This window comes from Caretta caretta, chromosome 2, assembly GCF_965140235.1.
Source record: "Caretta caretta isolate rCarCar2 chromosome 2, rCarCar1.hap1, whole genome shotgun sequence".
NCBI lineage: Eukaryota > Metazoa > Chordata > Testudines > Cheloniidae > Caretta > Caretta caretta.
The window spans coordinates 190,439,140-190,458,963 of record NC_134207.1 but is presented as its reverse complement, the minus strand read 5'-3'; the positions used below and the strand labels follow the sequence as shown (position 1 = coordinate 190,458,963).

Genomic DNA, 19,824 nt, shown 5'->3' with positions numbered 1-19,824 from the left:
ATCCCTCCCTCACCCAAATGCCTCCAGGCACAAGGAATTTGGTGTACACTCTCCCCTCGGTACAACTGCACAAGTGCAGGAAGAATAAAAGCAGGAGGACACAAAAATAATCACATCAGGCTTCGGGTCAGATTGTGAGTGGCCCTTGTGCTGATGCCCAGTGGCGAGGACACTAGGATACCTCCCTCCTCCGTGCACCTCATACAAGGGATAAGGAGATTTGCAGTCCCTGTAGAAGCATAGGGATGGCTCTCTCTGTGCATCCCTAGAAGTGCAAATTATTTCACAGGTGTGAGGACCATATACACCAGGAGTTCATCAGGTAGTTCAGGGGGAGATTGTATTTCTTGGAGGTACAATCCCTCCCTAAAATGCCTCTGAGCAATGTGGCTCTGCACCATCTGCTACTCACGACTATGTCTAATAAGCAAAATCTAGTCAGAGCAGAATTCACCCCTTTACAATGCAGCACAATGCATTACTTAAGTCCTACGTAAGCCCAATTTTGAGGGCTTACTTGGGACTTAAATGATGAATGTGTCTTTGCTGACCTTCTGCACATGGAAGAATTTCACCCATATGGACTAAGATAGGTTTTTAAATTTCTTTACAATGGAGATAATAAGAGTCAAATCCTGTAACAAATAAGTTGAGCTATATAACTGCCCACACCCTACTATTTGTGTATCTGTATCTATGCATTCCCAATATTAGCATATAGAATCACAGAATCATAGAATATAAGGGTTGGAAGGGACCCCAGAAGGTCATCTAGTCCAACCCCCTGCTCGAAGCAGGACCAATTCCCAGTTAAATCATCCCAGCCAGGGCTTTGTCAAGCCTGACCTTAAAAACCTCTAAGGAAGGAGATTCTACCACCTCCCTAGGTAACGCATTCCAGTGTTTCACCACCCTCTTAGTGAAAAAGTTTTTCCTAATATCCAATCTAAACCTCCCCCACTGCAGCTTGAGACCATTACTCCTCGTTCTGTCATCTGCTACCATTGAGAACAGTCTAGAGCCATCCTCTTTGGAACCCCCTTTCAGGTAGTTGAAAGCAGCTATCAAATCCCCCCTCATTCTTCTCTTCTGCAGGCTAAACAATCCCAACAATATGAAATTCCAGATGTATTTAAATGTTATATTACCTTCATGGTAAAAGATTATGTGGTCAGAAAATAGGCCACAAAGTGGGATAGCGCTAGGCTGAGCATTCAGTGTGAACCCAAAGTACTCTACATAAACTAGTAATAAAAGTGACCTGAAAGGGAGGAGGAAGTGGGACTCGAGTTCTTTTTTTGGTTTTGAGATGTGAAAAAGAGAGTTTGAATGTTTGTTTTGCCCCAGAGAAGAGAGATTTTTCCTACTTGTTTTTTCTGAGAAATATCAGGAAAATCAAATCTTATGTTTGCTCGATGCAGACTTGGAGCTCTTTTGACCCTTGACCTTTCCCAGTCCTGAACAAGAGCTCTGTGTAGCTCGAAAGTTTGTGTCTTTCACCAACAAAAGTTGGTCCAATAAAAGATATTACTTTACCCATCTTGTCTCTCCCTTACTAAAAGAGGCAGTCATGTTTAATCTTTCATAAAAGTATTTTCCGTTGCCTATTTCTAGGGAGCCTGAGTTAAACAGGTGTTAAAAAAACAAAATATAAAGTATGAAATTACAACTCTACCCTGATATAACGCTGTCCTTGGGAGCCAAAAAATCTTACTGCGTTATAGGTGAAACCGCGTTATACTGAACTTGCTTTCCTCCACCGGAGCGCTGCTTTACCATGTTATATCCTAATTCGTGTTATATCGGGGTAGAGGTGTATCTGAATAATAACTTCCCCTCTTCATTAATCAGGTTTTACTTCATTGGTCTTGATGTCGTAATCCTATTAGTTCTTCAGTCTTCTATGAACCCTACAATCTTCCATTAAAAAAAAAAAAGAGAGAGTTGAAGAGCTGTGGATTTCTAATATAAAATGAAATGGGGGGGGGGGGGGGAATCCACAAAACTTTCTTGAAAAAACCCACCAAAACTTTCATTATATAATACATCATAAAGAGGAAAAAGTGCAAAACCCCATTTTTCTCTTTGCAGGTCACTTCTAATGTATTTGTATGAACACTAAGCACCATGCTGACGGGAATATATGTATGTATCCTTGGATACATGTATGCATAGACCAATTTTACAATACATATACAGAAAATGTGGTGGTTATGCTCTTAAAAGTATCCAAAACTGTTAAAGGAATGTAAAATATAAATGACAGATTTAAAATCTGAGTAGCCCCAACTTGCAAAAGACTACTTTCATTATTGGATGGAAGGAATGTAAATTATTTTATTATTATTATTAATAAAGAATTTTGTGACTGACAACTATTACCTGTTGTCAGCAAGCCACAGAATCGGCACCTGCTGTACAAACCCAAGAGGAAGAACTGGTGGAATCCCTGAGAACAGAGTTCCATGAAACAGCCTGCAAAATACAGAGTCTGCAAGCAGAGACTGAATCTTTAAGAACTCTGGTAAGTAGCTATCGATTTAGAACTGGTGTCTACTCACTGGAATATACTCAAAATTCAGTATGCTTTTCTAGGGCATATTCTCATCTTGATGCGCCTGGTGAGAATAAATCCCTATACGCCCGCACTCCCATTGATTAAACTGGTGTTGTGGGTGCCCAGCACTTATAAAAATCAGGCTCTGAAATTTTATCCCTCAACACTTGTTAACATTTGTAAACCTCAATGAGATTACTGGGTACATAGTGTTATAGAGCACAACATATTATTAAGCAATTTTTAGTGCCTTGTAACCAGATAAACCAACGGTTTGCGAACTTTTTGAGCTGAGCACCCCCTTTGAGTTATAATTTTGGTTGTACCCCCACAACTCAGACAAAAATAGATAAATGAAAAAGTATGCTTGATAGCCTTCTAATAAACCTAACAAAGGCCTTAACACAACTTGAAGTAAATTACCTACACCTGTAAGCTTGAAATACACAGATACTTAGCAATGGCACAGCCAAGGCTTCCTCAGAAGCAAGCTGCTTCTACTTTGCAGCCAGGCAGTGCTGCTAGGGCAGGGCCAATACCTGCCCCTCTGCCCCTCCCCTCTTGGGTTTTCAGGGTGTGGGGGGAAGAGCCTGAGAAGGTCTCTGGGAGTGGAGCCAGGGCTGGGCATGGAGGCTGCCACAAGCAGAAATCTGCACAGCCTCAGCGGATGTTGAACCTGACCCACAGGCTGGGTGGCCCACTGAGGTGGGTTGGGGGTGGAGCTAATGCTCCCTCCCCACCCCCCCATGGGGGCTGGTCCAGGCTCCGCTGTGGGGGGCTGGCACAAGCCACCTGGCGTCACCACTTGCCCTCCCACAAAGTTCCTCCATGCTCCTGTAGGGGGGACAAGCCCCACAGTTTGAAAAACTCTGAGATAGCCTCAGACAAAACAGTTCATCAGTCCACATTGCACAGATACAATACAAATATCTAATGAACAGAACGCCCAGTATATTGGGGTCTCCATTTCAGCAGATTCAAATGCAAAGGGTTAGGGCGGTTTCAAATTTCCCACACAAACCATTCACCGAGGTCTAGCTGAAACACTACTACAAAGATTATCTGAAGTTATGACTCTGTTCTGAGTGTTATAATTAATGTTTCATGTAGAAAAGGGGTCTGGAGAACTCATTGTATGATGCTAAGCACTGGCATGACATTGAACTTCAGAACCTAGGCTCTGTCATTACCAAGCTAGAGGCAGAGGTGCGAGAAATCAGAGCAGAAACTGAGCAGCAGCAGAGGGATCGTGAAACTCTGCTGTCCAACAAAATACAGCTGGAGAAGGATATCGCTGCATATCACTGTCTTCTGGATGCAGAAGAAAGAAGGTATTTCTTTTTAAAATGGAGAGTATGTCATGAACACAGAACTTGTGAATAACATGAATAATAACCTTGTGCACTGTGGGTACGCGCTGAGATCCCCAGAGACAACAGAACTGGCATGGTCCACTGAGAAGTGTGCATAGGTAGCTAGATTTGAAGAAGCTGTACAGGGGATGTACACCTCAAATCCAACTCTGCATAGGTTCCTAGTGCTTTGCATTAGGTGCCAGTAGTGAGAGAGCAGGGCAGGGGAGGAGTAGACCAGGGCCAGTGGATCAAAGAGCCTTCATTTCCCAAAGCACTGAGACGTAAGAGATAAAGAAACTGTGACAGCCTCAAAGCTACACTAACTGCTGTAAAGCAGCTGTGAAGCTGCTTCATATGTTGGGAACATGATTCCCTTCCTTAGACTCCCCTCCCACCCAGTATAAAGACCAGCCACTCAGGCTGGGCTCTTGGGGAAGGCCTCATCCTCTCTACAGAACAGAAAACATGAGTTAGGCCATGATCCAGTAAAATACTTGAACACATTTACTTTTAAGCATGAGTAGTCTCATTGAAGTCAACAGGATTATTCACATGCTTAAAGGTCAGCACCTGCTTACATACTTTGCTAGACAGTGGCATGGCTACAATAGTGAAAGTGGTGCAGTCACTCCAGGGCCAACGACGCTATGGGGGCCTAAACAGACAGAGTAGCGTTACAGCACTTCATTTGGTACACAGAGTCTCAACACCACTCACTCAAATTAGGCCGTCAGATGGAGGGACAGTCAGGCCAAATTTGAGTGGCATTACAACAGGGCATGCAGGGTTGCAGTGCTGTTCAGATTTGGCCCAACTGCCCCTCTGTCACGACAGGGGATAGCCGGGCCACATTTAGTGGCCTTGCAACTTGGTACACGGGATTGCAGGCAACACCACTCAGATCTGATCCAGCCACACCTCCATCATGACAGAGGGGCAGTTGGGGCAAACCAGATCAGCACTGCAACTCCAGTGTGCACTCTCACAATGCCACTCTTCACTCAGATTTGGCCTGTGTTGTGTGCATGTGGGGTGGGCGATAAGAGTGAGCAGAACCACTGGGACTGGGAGGAGCCACCCTAGTCCAAGAGAGGAACACAGCACTGAGCCACGGCTGTGTCAATGAGTGGCCAGGAAAGTCCCAGAGGCGGTGGATGACAGGGCGAGTTGTTGGTGAGCTATGGGGTGAGGTGGGGAGTGTTGGCGGGGGGCACCAGGATGAGGGGTTGGGGACAAGTGGAGGATGGTGGGGTGAACTGTAGGGGGATTGGGTGATGTTGGAGAGTGGTGGGCTATGTTGGGAGCTATGGCCCAGAGTCTGGAAGGGGCCCCCTACCCTTGTCTTGCACCAGGGTGATCTGGGTTAGTGATTAATGTTTAAACTATGTTCTAATATTTATCAAGGGTAACATTTGTTTCTTTAAGTTGATTGTTTCTTGCTTTACTATCAAATATACCATATTTTCCATCACTGAAGAAAATACTGTATCAAATTCTGGTTCAGAATACATGGACTATATTCTGCTCTCAACTGAGGAGTAACTGAGCGCCCCTGCAATTCAGCAAAAGTACTTAAGCATATGCTTAGTTATAAGTGTGTGCTTAAGTGCATTGCTGAACAGAAACAAGCTTAAACGCTTTGTTGAATTGTGGGGGTCTAAGCTGAATTTGGCCCATTATCTATATCTTTTGTGGACAAAAATAATCCACTCTTTTTCTTTGAACAATTTTCCTCTGGAGAAAAAATTCTAAATTCATTTCAAGTGTTTTTGCGTTTGCTTCTGGGAGATCTCTAATCATCAGAATTAGCCACAGAGCCTACAAGAACTCATGTCCTCCCCCCTCACATTCCAAATCAAAGTTTTCTGTCAACAGGCCCTCATTAAAATGGTTTGCTTTTCAGACAGCATAATCTCCTGCCTAATAGAAAATACTTTGGTGCTAGTCAGGTCTTGATCCTCCATATATAGAAGACCCAATTTCACAACTGTAATTGGCTTCTGAGTGGGCTGTAAGATAGCAACAAGGTGAGCAAATGCACCTTGTGAAAATGCTGAAGAAAGTAAAAGTAAAAAAAATTAAATTTCTGCTGATTTTCATTCCAAGTTTTGTGGGAAAGTGTTGAAACATACATTGAAATTTCCAGTTTACACTAATCATCAGAATGCCCAGTATCAGCTATTGCACAGAACCTACCTACTGTCTTATGAACAATATAATGGAGCAAACTGATCATGATAAACACAGGTACTGCAATTCTGTTCTAAGCTCTTTCAAACAAATGCAGTGGGATTGTACATTCAAACAGCTAACTACGTCCATAGCTCTGCAGGATGCTTGTAATGATCTTCCAACTAAAACAACTGATTCCCTCCTGTTTTCTTTTTAGAGTTGCAAAACTTTCTATTGCAGCCTAGTGGTGTAATTCCCATGTTTCTTTGAGGTAAAATTCACCTATGTGCAGAGAGCCAGAAAAAGACCTGTACACTTCTGACATGCCATTTCGGTACTTAGAGAAAGGGGACTTAAGTAGTCTACAGACCTTATTCTGGCCCTCTGTATAGAGGAGAATTTCACTTATGTGAGGGGAGATATGTGGGAGTGAAGACAGAGAAAGAGGCCTGAGCCACAAAGTTTGGATGGAGAATTAAATTTCAGTAAAGTTACATGTGTGTTGGGCATGAATTTTGGTCCATGTTGATCTCTAATAAATACACATACTACCTTTCCTGATGAATGTATAGCAATGGTAGAATTTTAATAACGATCAAAATGTTATCAAAGAGCAGGAATAAAGTTACTGGGTGAAATTCATTACCATGCACTGAAGTGATGCACAAACTTTAAGAAGGTCCTCTGTGAAGGGCTAAATTTCACTCATTGTGAGGTAAATTAATAGACTAAGCGAAACTGTGTTGTCAGTTACTGAAGGTATAATCCTACTGAAGCCAATGGCATTTCACCAGTGGATGTGAAAGTAGAATTTGGTCCAACAATTTCCCCTTTCCTCCTATTACTTGCTCTAACCAGCAAAAATAATAATTATTCTTTTTTTTTAAACTTTCAGTTGATTTTGAAATTCCCTGTCCACAGAAGACAATGTTGGAATTCAAAGCAAAAGATGATGTCACTGACAAAAATGTTTGTAGAAACCACAAACCCATCAAAGCAGCCTGCTTTATTCAGTTTGATTTAACAATCTAAGTAGGTTGTAGCTTGAGCAACTTTATTAGAGTCTCTTCCTCATGTGTATGCTTTGCTGACAGATGTCAAGTTAGCCATGGTGTTAAAATTATAATAATAAAAGTAAATAATTCATTGCAATTGTTTGATTTTTTTTAAATCATTCTCCAATACTTTTCAGTGCTGCTGAAAGGTACTAGATTAACAGCAAAGGTCCTCTTTTTATTCACAAAGTTTATTCATCTCTTTTTGCAATACAAATACTTTACTATTAGACTATTCTCCCACTATGCAAATTGTACAAAATGTATTTTTACTGCAATGAATGGAAACTGCAGGTTTCCATGTTGCTTCACAAGAACTTGGACTCATTAGTGTGAAATTTAATTTGCACTAATAAACCTGAGGTTGATAAAGCATGAAATTAACTTGATGCAATTAGTTTTACAGTAGGTAAAACTTGGGCAGCAGAAATACAAGCTTCCCTACATCGCCCTGAAAACATACCTTAGTTCTCTTCCAGAAGAAACTTCACCGAAGACAAAACAGGGTAACTAATTTTCCATGCGCCTTCAATTTTTGGCCTTTCTGCTGAGCTTGCTAACATGAGTGGTAATTAGTGCAAGCATAGTGGTACATTTTGTAATATGACCACCTTGCAGCAATTGGGGCTAGATCACTAACTTTTCTCATATGCCACTAGTCACCCATCAATTGCATGGACTGACCTGGAGCATATTTGAACTGGCGCTTGTGACAAAGCAATCTGCATACTATTGCCAATCACCTCTACTATTTAGTCTTCCTTTTTATATTTTAATATTCTCATTTTATTGTATTTGTAATATTGTTATATACTCTGTAAAATGTTCAAGCAGTTACTATTTAATCAGAGAAATATAAAAGTTTGGCCTCACTCCTGCAAACCCTTATGCATATGATGAACTTTTATTTGTGAGAGTAATCCCTTCATATAAGTAAAGCTAAACACATATGTTTTTGCTGGATCAGGGCTTTACAATATAAACAACTAGATAAGAAATAAATGCTTGGCACATATCTGCTTCGGGATATTTTGATATACATCATTACATGAAATCAAAGGTTGCTAAGACATTTAAAGAGTCACAATCTGAAGACGTTTTTCTTTTTTTAATTAAAAAAAACAAAGCTACAAAGACCCTTAAATGGATGAGAAAAACAAACTAACTCCAGATTTATTATACTTCATCAGCAGTGATGCCAGCCTTAATACCCTGTTAATGTGTTTCTCTCAACACTATCTTAACCTTTCCTCTATACCAACCCCCTAGGCATACAACATCCTTCCTGAGATAGTCCATAAAACAACCTCTCCTCATTTAATCTCTCATTAGGACCCTGTCAGGGTTCCTTCCCCACTCTGAACTCTGGAGTACAGATGTGGGGACCCGCATGCAAGACCCCCTAAGCTTATTTTTACCAGCTTAGGTTAAAAACTTTCCCAAGGCACAAATTCCACCTTGTCCTTGAACAGTATGCTGCCACCACCAAGTGAGTTGGACAAAGTATCAGGGAAAGGACCACTTGGAGTTCCTGTTCCCCCAAAATATCCCCCCAAGCCCTTACAACCCCTTTCCTGGGGAGGCTTGAGAATAATATCCTAACCAATTGGTTACAAAGTGAACACAGACCCAAACCCCTGGATCTTTGGACACTAAAATAAAAAATAAATTAAAAAAAAATCAGTTCTTAAAAGAAGAATTTTATTTAAAAAAAAAAAAAGAAAAGGTAAAAATCCCCTCTGTAAAATCAGGTTGGAAGATACCTTTACAGGGTAACAAAAGATGCACAAAACACAGAGGAACCCCCTCTAGCCTTAGTTTCAAAGTTACAACAAAACAGGGACAAACCTCCCTCCAGCAAAGGGAAAATTCACAAGTTGAGAAAACAAACTAATACGCCTTGCCTGGCTGTACTTACAATTTCTGTAATATGAGAGACTGGTTCAGAATGGTTTGGAGGACATGAATTGATGTCCAGTCCCTCTTAGTCCCAAGAGCGAACAAACACAGAAACAAAAAACCCAAAACAAAGCCTCTCCCCGCCCCCGGAACAGATTTGAAAGTATCTTTTGTCCCCATTGGTTCTTTTGGTCAGATGCCAACCAGGTTATTTGAGCTTCTTAACCCCTTACAGGTAAGGACGAATTTTGGGCTACCCTTATGGTTATGACAGACCCATTTCAACCGTGACGCCTATAAGATTTTGGTCAAGAAATATCTAGATAGAGGAGTATATGGGAAATAACTATATGCCTCATTAAACGCAACAGAAAAGGGCTTGTATGTGTGGGCAGCGCATAAACCCCCCGTTTGTGGAGGCTAGCCCCCTACCCCTTTTTGCCCGAGGCCCTGCCCCTGTCCCCCTCTTGCCCTCCAGGGCCAGAGGAGCCCTGAGCCCCGCACTGCAGCTGGAGGAGCCCTGGCTGGCCCGCCCAAGCCGCCTTGAGCCCTGCCCAAGCTGCCCCAAACTCCAGCCAAGCCTCCCCACCCAAAACCCAGCTGCCCAGAGGAGCCCCAAGCACCAGCCATGGCCCCAGCCTCCATTACACACTGCCCATGCTTGTATGTTGTATCCATTTCACGTGACATTCATATATTCCTTTTCTTATTAGATTGTAAAATCTTCAGAAAAGGGACTGTATCTTCCTATATGTTTGTACAGCACCTCGGAAATTGTGTGTGCTGCTACAGTATAAATAATTATACACAAACTGGTGCACAGCAGATCAGATGGAATGTGTCCACTGTTTGACTTAAAATGGATATTGTCCTGGATTGGTTTTGACTTCAACAAATAACAGTAGAGAAAACAAGCATAGCATGAATCCTTAAGGTATAAGAGCTATCAAACAGGCCAGTTGTCAAGCAAAGACCAAGAGCAAATCAAAGTTGTTTCTAAACTTGAGATTCAGTGAGTTTCCAAGTTTGATAGAGTCTCTCTGCAATATAAGGAAGAAGACTGAATTTACAAGTCACTTTTGCGTTTTCGTATACCAGACTATTTCTAGGGTGAGGGTGGCAGTTGCCTTTTATGTACTATAATTACAGTGAGCAGCTGCTTTAAATCATTAAATGAATAATCTGTTGGCAGGAAGGATATATCATACTGGTGCTACTAATTCTTGGAACATTTTCTTGATGTTTCTAATGATGCTTCATTAAGAGGTATGAAAAAGCACCCTCAACTACCCTGATGTGAACCTATTTTTGTAAACTTCACTGTCAGAGATAACCCGTGTGAATTTATGAGTTTATAGCCACATTCTGACAAGCAAGATCCTGGGTCTTCTACTTTAATTTATTTTAAGAGTATTTTATGTGAAATAGGGAATCTTCCAGAGGTCTTTTTTTCAATGTGGACTTGGATTTTAGGTTCAAATGATCTGGCATATCTTGGATCTGGTTTTGAATTGTAATGTAAAATATAAATTATTTTTCCAGTAAGATCTTTTTTCTTTGGAATTGCAACAGTTTCTTGAAAAACATCTGTGTTCTACCTTCCTCAACTTTAATACTTAGAGTCAGGGTTCTCCCAGTTTTTTTTGTTGAACTTCCTGTGACCCTCTCTTCCCTTAGTAAAGACCAAGAGCTAATCAAAGTAGTCTCCCAGATATGTGACATGTAGTACAACTGGCTCTTTTAAACAAAGTTCTTTCCTATGAAGTGCATTAGAAAACAGTTAGTTTTATCCAGGAATACAGTATCTACAGTATTTTTATGGTGTTCATCACCAGCGTATCTGAGTACCATACAAATAATAATGAATTATTCTCACAATACAAGTGGTTTATAGGGAATATTTAGAAATGGGGAACTGACGCTCAGGCAAATTAAAGGGAAAATTTTCAAAACTGTCTGCTGACTTTGGCTTCTTGAATGTCCAGGTCACCTGGGTCACAACCCAGGTCACTTTTGCCCCAACTCTCCATTCTAGCAATTGTTATGTTAGATACAGACCTACATTTTTCAACTAGGATGTGTTTCAAACTGTTTTTTTTAAAGAACCATTCTTTCCATTAACTTTCCCACTTTCAACTTTACTTTTATTGCAGTTTCCACCATATGGTCTAGCGTAAAATCCTACTGTGAAAATCTGAGCACATCAGTGTTATTAGTGGATTGATTTTACAGTCTTTTACTAAAAAAGAATGTCAAAAAATCCCTAGAAAATTTCAAACTATAATTGTGTAATTACCCTCCTCAAAAAACTTTAGACCTTAACAAAACACATTTATCCATCATTAAGTACATTCTGATGATTCATGGCTAGGGGGAACGAGCAAGAAAACTTTTTCCTTCCAACTGTGAGGGTCTGAAATTGTATCAAACACCTAATAGCCAGAGGCTGATACGAATGAAGCCCTCAAGCAGATTCAAATGACAATCCTGGCAGGAATCCCAGTAAATTACTACCTCCGAACAGCTGTGAGGGACTTCACTAGGGCATTGCCCTTGGATCTTGCTAGTGCTCTGTCTTCCTGATATTTTTGTTTGTTTGTTTTAAATAGACTCTGTCTAGTACATATAGTCCTCTGGTTAGTAGTTGCTGTCTGGCAAAGTGTTCAAGCTCCATCTATTGTGTGCCTTTGATCTGGGAGTATCCAAGCAGTTTACTAAAGTATTATCATCATTTCACAAAGAGATGAGACGAAAACAGAAAGCTAAGGATGCGGAAACAGTATGGTTTTATTGTTAACACAGGAATAGGAGTCTCGAGATGGTAGGTCTATTCTCAGTTCTTACAGAGACATTGGGTATGTTTATACTGCAAAGAAAAACCCATGGCTGGCCCCATCACTACGGTGACCAGATATCCCGATTTTATAGGGACAGTCCCGATTTTTGGGTCTTTTTCTTATATAGGCTCCTATTATCCCCCATCCCTGTCCCGATTTTTCACACTTAATGTCTGGTTACCCATGTCTACCCATGACAGCCAACTTGAGCTCAGGCTATGGGCCTGTTTCACTGCTATGTAGTCTTCCAGGTTCAGGCTGGAGCCTGGGGTCTAGGTCCCTGTGGGTAAGTATAGTATATGACAGTAAAGCATAATCCATTCCATCCTAGCATCTTGGCCTCAACAGATTATGCCTTAGTAAAGTGGTGCTACTGTTTTCTTTGGTTTCTGCTGAGTCAGTTCCAGATTTAAGAGCTGAAACAGCTATCAGTACCATGCTCCTAACAAGTATTAAATCTGTAATCAAGAGAGGACCATTCCACAGCCTTATGATATTGTGTTTGCAAGAGATGAATGACACAAAAGAAGCAGAAAGGCATTAGGTTCACATTAGCCCTGGTAACAGAGTGGAGTTGTTTATCGATAATTGCCTAATGAAAAACTGTTATGTCGGGTAAATGATCTGCATTTCTGTATCTCAGGATCAGGTGCAGCACTTTCTTTAGTGGCAATATGGAAGACAATACCAGTTTATCTACCAAGATAGTTAAAGGAAAACATGCTGTATGGAAACTGATTGCCAGCTTGGATCATTTCACTGTTGAATCTGCAAGTCATTGCACAGTGCACTGCAGGATGTGCAAGCTCACTATGAGTAAAAGTGAAAGTAGTGCATTGGCACAAGTAAGTTCAAGCAGCAGGTCTATTACTCCACACTGAGCAGTTAGGTGTCAAGCTCTTGCATAGTCTCTCTATTCCTTGCAAACAGACAAGGTGTTGGGGGGGGGGGGGTGAGAAGCATGGATGCACCTGGGGAGCAATGGACTTCAGGATGATCTAATAAGTTATTTAGCTACTTGTTCCCTGATTAGACCTTACACCTACCTACAAGACACAAGTAATTTGGCAGCCTTTCAACACTGCTCTAAATATCAGAGATTCCCCAGTGCTCCCTTGTTCTGCTCATAATTTTTAACCTATACAACCCTTAGCACCTGCCCTGCACAGGATCAAGCCATCTAAGCTAAGCACACAGATTGTCAATGCTAATAATATATAGAAATATAAAAGCAGCATCGTATAATACATACACAAGGATAACTGTGACAAATCTTAGAAACTAGTTAGAAAGCCTCAGCAGCAATGGCTTTGTTACTTAATATAAAGTTGGCAGCTAAGGGTATAACTGCAAAGAATTTCACTAGGAAAGAGGAAGAGATACTTGATCTCTGAGATGCTGAGAGGGAGAAAAAGAGTGACAGAAATAGCTTGACAGTCTCCTGACTCTAAAAATGTAAGGATTTGATTCTTTGGCTTAAACCACAGCAAACTGTTAGCACAAATTTTTTTACTAATATTGTAGGGCTGTTATACAAACTGTAGACTAGATATGATTTGTACCTTTCAATTTTCTCTCAGTTTTCTATTTAAAAATGCCTCTGGAGATATTTTTAGTGCTACTGTCACTTGAGTATCTGTTGCAAATCATTCTTGATCAAAAGGAACACATGTTTTCGACCTCTCATGAGAGAAGGAAATAGGACAAAAGGTACCTGGTCGAAGGGTACTTGGCCAACGGCATGAGCTGGAAAAGTCCACACTTCCATAAGCTGCTGCCAAGATGCTGACTACAGTCAATAAGGAGTATGGAGAAAGCCTGGTAACAGTGAAGAGTGACAGTAATAGGAGACCACGCAGCAAATTCTGGGGTGGTTTGGCTTTCTACAATTATGTAGGTAGCCACAGATTTTAAGCCTTAAAACACCTAACTCACCCAGGTACTAGACTGAGAGTCTAAAGAGTGATATAAGGCCAAATCATACAGTCCTTGCGCATTTGCCTGAGGAGTTCTCCACAAGCAGATCGGCCTCCTTCTGTGCAGAAGGGGACTCAGCTGTTCCCATGACCCTGTTACCCAGTGGCCTGTGATGGGATGTTAGATGGGGTGGGATCTGAGTTACTACAGAGAATTCTTTCCTGGGTATCAGGCTGGTGAATCTTGCCCATATGCTCAAGGTTCAGCTGATCGCCATATTTGGGGTCGGGAAGGAATTTTCCTACAGGGCAGATTGGAAGAGGCCCTGGAGGTTTTTCGCCTTCCTCTGTAGCATGGGGCACGGGTCACTTGCCGGAGGATTCTCTGCACCTTGAAGTCTTTAAACCATGATTCGAGAACTTCAATAGCTCAGACATAGATGAGAGGTTTATCGCAGGAGTGGGTGGGTGAGATTCGGTGGCCTGCATCGTGCAGGAGGTGTCATCAGACTAGATGATCATAATGGTCCCTTCTGATCTTAATGTCTATGAAACTGTGGAAAAAAAAAAACCCTACCACCCTGATTCAGTAGTGCTTTCTCTGTGGTTCAGGGTCCACGTTGAGAAAAGGGGTGATGAGTAGGTAGGCTGGAGGGAAGCGTGGTTAAGTTGGGGGTGATACACAGAGTTTCCCCAGACTGCATTATCTTTTCCACATTGCCCACAGTGTGTTCCAAGCACTACATGGCCAAGGATCCAAGGGTGAGGAGTGAAGCTTGCAGGGGGAAACCTCTGCTTCCCTCCATGGAATGACACGGAGAACTCTCTGCAAAGGATTCTTCAGGAAGATTTTTCTTCCCCCAAACCCTGTCCCACAGCTCTTAACACTGAAGAGAACAATCTGCCTCCTGGGAATGTGCTTGTTAAGTTCTTCGTGGCTACCCTTAGATTCTGCCAACATCAGCAATAACCTTGTTTATTTTGCCACAGATATTTTAGAATGCAGGCTGGGATACATTTTGCACATTAATTTTAATAAAACAAAAACCATCTTACAATGAGCATGCATCTGCATTAAGGCAAAAATTTAGGTAAACACACATGACTGAAATTCAAATAAAATAAGTTAATTGTTCAAAAAACAAAGAATATGAATATTTTCCGGTATAGATGTGTGTAATACACTGTTTATAATGGCTACAATTTTCTGCCATCTTGTAATCTTTAGGGCCCAGGACCTGCTATTATCTGCAGCCACATGGACCTATTTATAACTACTACTGTGAAACTGAATATAAACACACATTTCTGCCAGTCAGGGAGATGTACATTTCTAAAATATTGTATTAATAAATGTACTTCTCTTGGGCTTCCACAATTATGTACTAGAATTTATAAACAGATTTATCATATTTAATATCTACTATTTGCATGCATAAGTAACTCATAGAAGAGAATCAGGTAAAAATTTTATGTTTGGTTGCCTGGAGTAAGGACCCAGTCCAACTCCCACTGAAGTCAGTAAGTCTTCAACTTCAATCAGAACTGGACTGGACCCTAAATGACAGGGAAGAATTTGGTCCTTACTCCTTACAGTGTAGTTCAGGTCTGAAACTATTTCTGTCTGTGCTACTAAAGTGCCCTATGACCTTGGGCAGTCACTTAACTTTTCTATATCTCAGTTTCCTTTCTTTAATATGGCAACGACACTTCTCTTTATTCAAGAATTTTGAGACTTATGGACGGAAAGCACTAAGTGGAAGTAGTATTTTAATCCATCAAGGCAAAAATCTATCCAACACTATCTTCCAAAGTTTGGGAATACATAATTTTACTCTAAGAAAAAAATATCCAGGTTATAAAATGGCACTAAAAATAGGAAATATAAATATTGCTACCAATATTTGACAGATAATTTTGGTTCTGGTTAGCACGTGAGCAGCAGATACTTCTCCTGGTTATGGCAGACTAATAAACGTACCATACAGTAAGAATTTTACATGATTAAAAGTGCACCATTTTAAGGTTTATCTCCGTTGCTGATAGTTTTATCCTGGTCTTCAAAATGTGTTGAGTCCCAAAACATATGACAACACATTTTGAAGCACAATCTCATTCTTATTTATTTCCACCTCTTAATTTGTCCATTGGAGGCCGAACTTTTTAGTATCAGTGTCCCTGCATTTTTTCACAAAAATAGGTATTTCCTAAAGAGCAGGCCTGTGTGCAGTACACATTTTGTACTAGGCCAATGCACTTATATATCTAAGAAAAAATGCTTTTCCTATTTTAAACCAATGCCACATTTTTGACAAGGGGGCTTTCCCACTCTCTCTTTTCAAATACTTATGTTCTCCTGCAAACTGATTTCCCTAATGTCTTCTGCTACTTTACCTTTGCTCAAGAGAGATCTTTCCCTATAACTACAAGCATTAACATGAATTTTCAGTATGCCAAATAGGTATATACACAGTAACTGACCAAAAGTAAAAATGTGTTTCATTATATCTGTTCATTAGTTAGGAGTATAGAAAGAACAGAAAGCAGTAATTACACCTGGTTTTTAAGAAGTGTGCAGTACTTTTCGAAGGCCTGAGTTCATCAACTGGGCTGAACAAATCAGTTTACAGCACTATAATCCATTGGGCTACCCAACGCTAGAAACAAGACTGGACAATCTACATAGATAACAGCAATGGCTTCTTACCTTTCCAATATATACTAGATTCCAGATATCAGAGTAAAATGAGGTTCACTCCCACCCAGGTCCAATGTTGCAGAAAAACATTCATTTCCAGTGCATACAAATTCAGTATCTGGCTTTAAAAAAAAAAAAAAAAAAGGTTCTGTTTGTAATGTTTACTTGAGTGGAACGGATCTGCTACTATGTCTATAGGGTCTCTGCCACTCAGTTCCAGGCTTTGATCAAACAGCATACCTGATAATCCAGAATTTTGCAACACCACAACAATAAGCCATTGACAATAAATCATAGAAATGGGAGGGCTGAATTCTAATCCTGTCTCCAAAGTGTTTGCAACTTTCCCAGTTTGGTGTCATTCACAAATTTTAAGTATACTCTGCACTCCATTATCCAAGTCATTCATGAAAATTTTGAACTGTACCAAATCCAGGACAGACCCCTGTATTAACATTCAACTTGAAAGCCAATGCTGATCCCCCTCCAAGATCCACAGAACAAACCCCAAGAGGGTCTAGTCAGATCATGGCCCCTATGTATACATTTCAGTTTAATATATTGGGCCCAGATTCTGCAATTAACTCCACATGGGTGGATTCAATAACCAAAAATACATTCTACTTGAAATTAAATCCTATTATGATACAGTGGCAGTTATTCCATAGTTAATATTGCATCTTCATTTCCATTATAAACTCAGTTTTGGTTCCCCCATGTAAAATCCAAGCTCAAATTTGGTAGTTTAATTTTGGGACTGAGACAGAATACTTATCAAATTTGAAATAACTGAACAAGGAGTAAATAAATGAGATGCTCACCAGAATTCAAAGTCTTAACTTCACTTTTTATTGTCTGTGAAGAACTATGCATACCTATTGCATTATAGAAATAATAATAATCTTTAATGGAATACAGTAGTTCACCATGTTTTTACTAAGCTACTTACAACAAAGGCTTCTGACATGAACTTCTGGTAATTTAACATAGAGACATTTCCTTAACAATCCCATCCTGACACATCAAAAATGTTCATACCTGTAGACCTTTACCTGCCCAGAAAAAGTAAATGTCACATCTGGAAACTTTTCCCCTCCCCTCAAATCTCCACTTCTGGAGAAGTGGATGAGGCAGACACATAACTGAACATTCACCCGCTTCTCCCTCTCACCCCTCCCTTCACCTCCAGAGGCCCACCCCACAATTTCCACATACATTTGGAACCCTAAACCCCTTCTCACATCTGGAGACACCCCTTCCTCCCAGACCAGGCCACCAAGTATTACCCAAGATTTGACAGTCACACATTTTGTTCCTATACAACTGGCAATATGTCACACCATTTTTGAGGGAGGGAGGGAGAAAGCAAGAGCAAGACCCTGCAATACAGCGTTGCCTATGGGAAGATGCACTAAATTGTCTTCTGAGAGCCCATGTGTCTAATGCCAGCTCTTCTGCTAACTGCTCTGAATATTTCTAGTCACTTCCTAACCCTTATTAACCAAGGCATCATTTCCCCCACCTTTGGGTAGACATAATTATTGTTCACTCATTTTACAGCTATGATAACAGACAAGTGGGAAAAGGTAACATCAGACTAGACAGAGGTAGGAATAGAACACACCTTACCACACTACTTCTCAGATGGAAGGAGATAAATTATCTCTTTGGGTAACCCATGCTAACACAGTGCAGATCTTTGTCCCTTTCTAGGGGTTAGGCCTCCTGTAGAGATTTATGAGTCTCTTACCGCCTCCGTGCTAATAGGAAAGGTCATTCTACTTAATGGCAGATGCTCATGCAACTCCCATAGAAGCAGTTGGTGCCATGTATCTGAAGGTTATAACTTATGGATTCAAACTCTAACGGCCCATGCAGGGCGGGACATATGTCAGTGTGAAGCCCATGCAATAAATATTGAAATGATTTTATATAACAAAACATATTTGTAGGTATTTTGGTTGTTGTATCAATATTTGTTTTAGTGTAGTGAGAACTCTTCTGTTAGAAATGGGTGGGATACTTATTAAAACGCTTGTTTAAAGAGGAGAAAGCACAGTGGGGATATTTTTGCCTGTGTATACAGAAAGTGGAAGACCTTGCCTGCATGTGCTCTAAAAAGATCAGAACTTGGTTAAACAAACATATTTCAAGAAAGCAATCTTATTTTCAATAAAGTAAAAATTAGCTCTGAAGGAGAACTAAATGCTTCAGCAAAAAGAAAAGGAGTACTAGTGGCACCTTAGAGACTAACCAATTTATATGAGCATAAGCTTTCGTGAGCTACAGCTCACTTCATCGGATTCCTTGGTTAGTCTCTAAGGTGCCACTCCTTTTCTTTAGTACTCCTTTAGTACTCCTTTTCTTTTTGCGAATACGGACTAACACGGCTGCTACTCTGAATGCTTCAGGCCGTCGCTAATGACCAATTAGCCTTTCACCTGTAGGTCAGCAGTGCCAATCCAGCCCAGCCAATTAAGGAATTAAAAGTTGTTCCCACCCTAGAGATCGATCTTTAGGGTTCCCCCACAAAGCCTTCGGTGGGCCTGTTCCGGCTCCCACATCACACACGTTCCCCACTAATTGGCAGACTCAGCCCAGAGAAGCCAAAACCTGCACGAGTCAAGGCAGGCGTGAACGCGCCTTCTTGCTCCGAGATAAAGCCCCCTGCCCCCACGCAGGCCAAGGCCAGCACGTGGCGTGGGAAACCTGCCGGCTCGGTTCTCACTGCGCTCTAGATAAGAGCGAGGGTTTTCTTCGGCAAGGCGGGCCCAGCCCGCAAGCCACACGGCTTCTGTGCTAAGCTGCAGACAGGGCCAGAGGGGAGAGAGGAGGCGGCGGGTGGGATCATCTCTTTTGTCACCGAGCTCGTACTCGGGTTACACGCAACGCGGGTACAACCACAGGGCTCATTAACTCGCGTGCACATAACCCGCGCGCACAGGGCTACCGCAAACGGGGGCGCTATGACGCTCCTGCCACCCCCGCCCCCCGCGGGAACGACGCCTTGCTCGCGCCAGCTGCCGCGCGAACTGCGCCCTGCTCACAGGCAGGGGGAGCGTTTCCCGCTCTTTACCACGCGCGCGGGAAGGCGGGTCTGGGGCGAAGACGGCTCCGCAACCTACGTTCCCTGTGTGGCCACCTCAAGCCCCGCTCCGCTAGTCATCCACCCCCTCGACTTTCCTTGCGCGCATGCGCTATTCTAAAAAAAAAAAAATTTAACTCAACCAACCTTGCCTGAGGTATGTTCTGTGCTGGACCAGTCACAGGGCCGTTTGCTTCCTACGCAGGCGTCATGCAATTTGACGCATCGACGTCAGTCCCCCACTCCAGAG

General features: G+C 41.6%; 1 protein-coding gene and 1 long non-coding RNA gene across 7 annotated transcripts in view; one reads left to right on the top strand and one right to left on the bottom strand.

Annotated features, from left to right (window-relative positions):
* The window catches only part of BFSP2 (beaded filament structural protein 2), a 40,787-nt gene extending 33,638 nt beyond the window's left edge, over positions 1 to 7,149 (top strand). Inside the window, exons 5-7 of one of the 2 annotated variants that reach the window (XM_075125695.1) lie at positions 2,393 to 2,524; positions 3,668 to 3,888; positions 6,980 to 7,149. In XM_075125695.1, coding sequence (XP_074981796.1) covers positions 2,393 to 2,524; positions 3,668 to 3,888; positions 6,980 to 6,983 — 357 coding nt within the window. In that variant the 3' untranslated portion in view covers positions 6,984 to 7,149. Of the gene's footprint in view, positions 1 to 2,392; positions 2,525 to 3,667; positions 4,221 to 6,979 lie in introns of those variants that run through there. The other variant, XM_048838814.2, reaches the window with a different exon arrangement.
* Positions 1 to 19,815, bottom strand: part of LOC125631718 (uncharacterized) — a 95,042-nt gene extending 75,227 nt beyond the window's left edge. The window contains exons 1-2 of one of the 5 annotated variants that reach the window (XR_007355020.2): positions 19,722 to 19,815; positions 16,499 to 16,611 (exon numbers count right to left, since the gene is read on the bottom strand). This is a non-coding gene — a long non-coding RNA (uncharacterized LOC125631718). Of the gene's footprint in view, positions 1 to 16,498; positions 16,612 to 19,565; positions 19,693 to 19,721 lie in introns of those variants that run through there. The other 4 variants (XR_007355022.2, XR_007355021.2, XR_007355023.2 and 1 more) reach the window with 4 other exon arrangements.
* Positions 19,816 to 19,824: the final 9 nt, after the last annotated feature.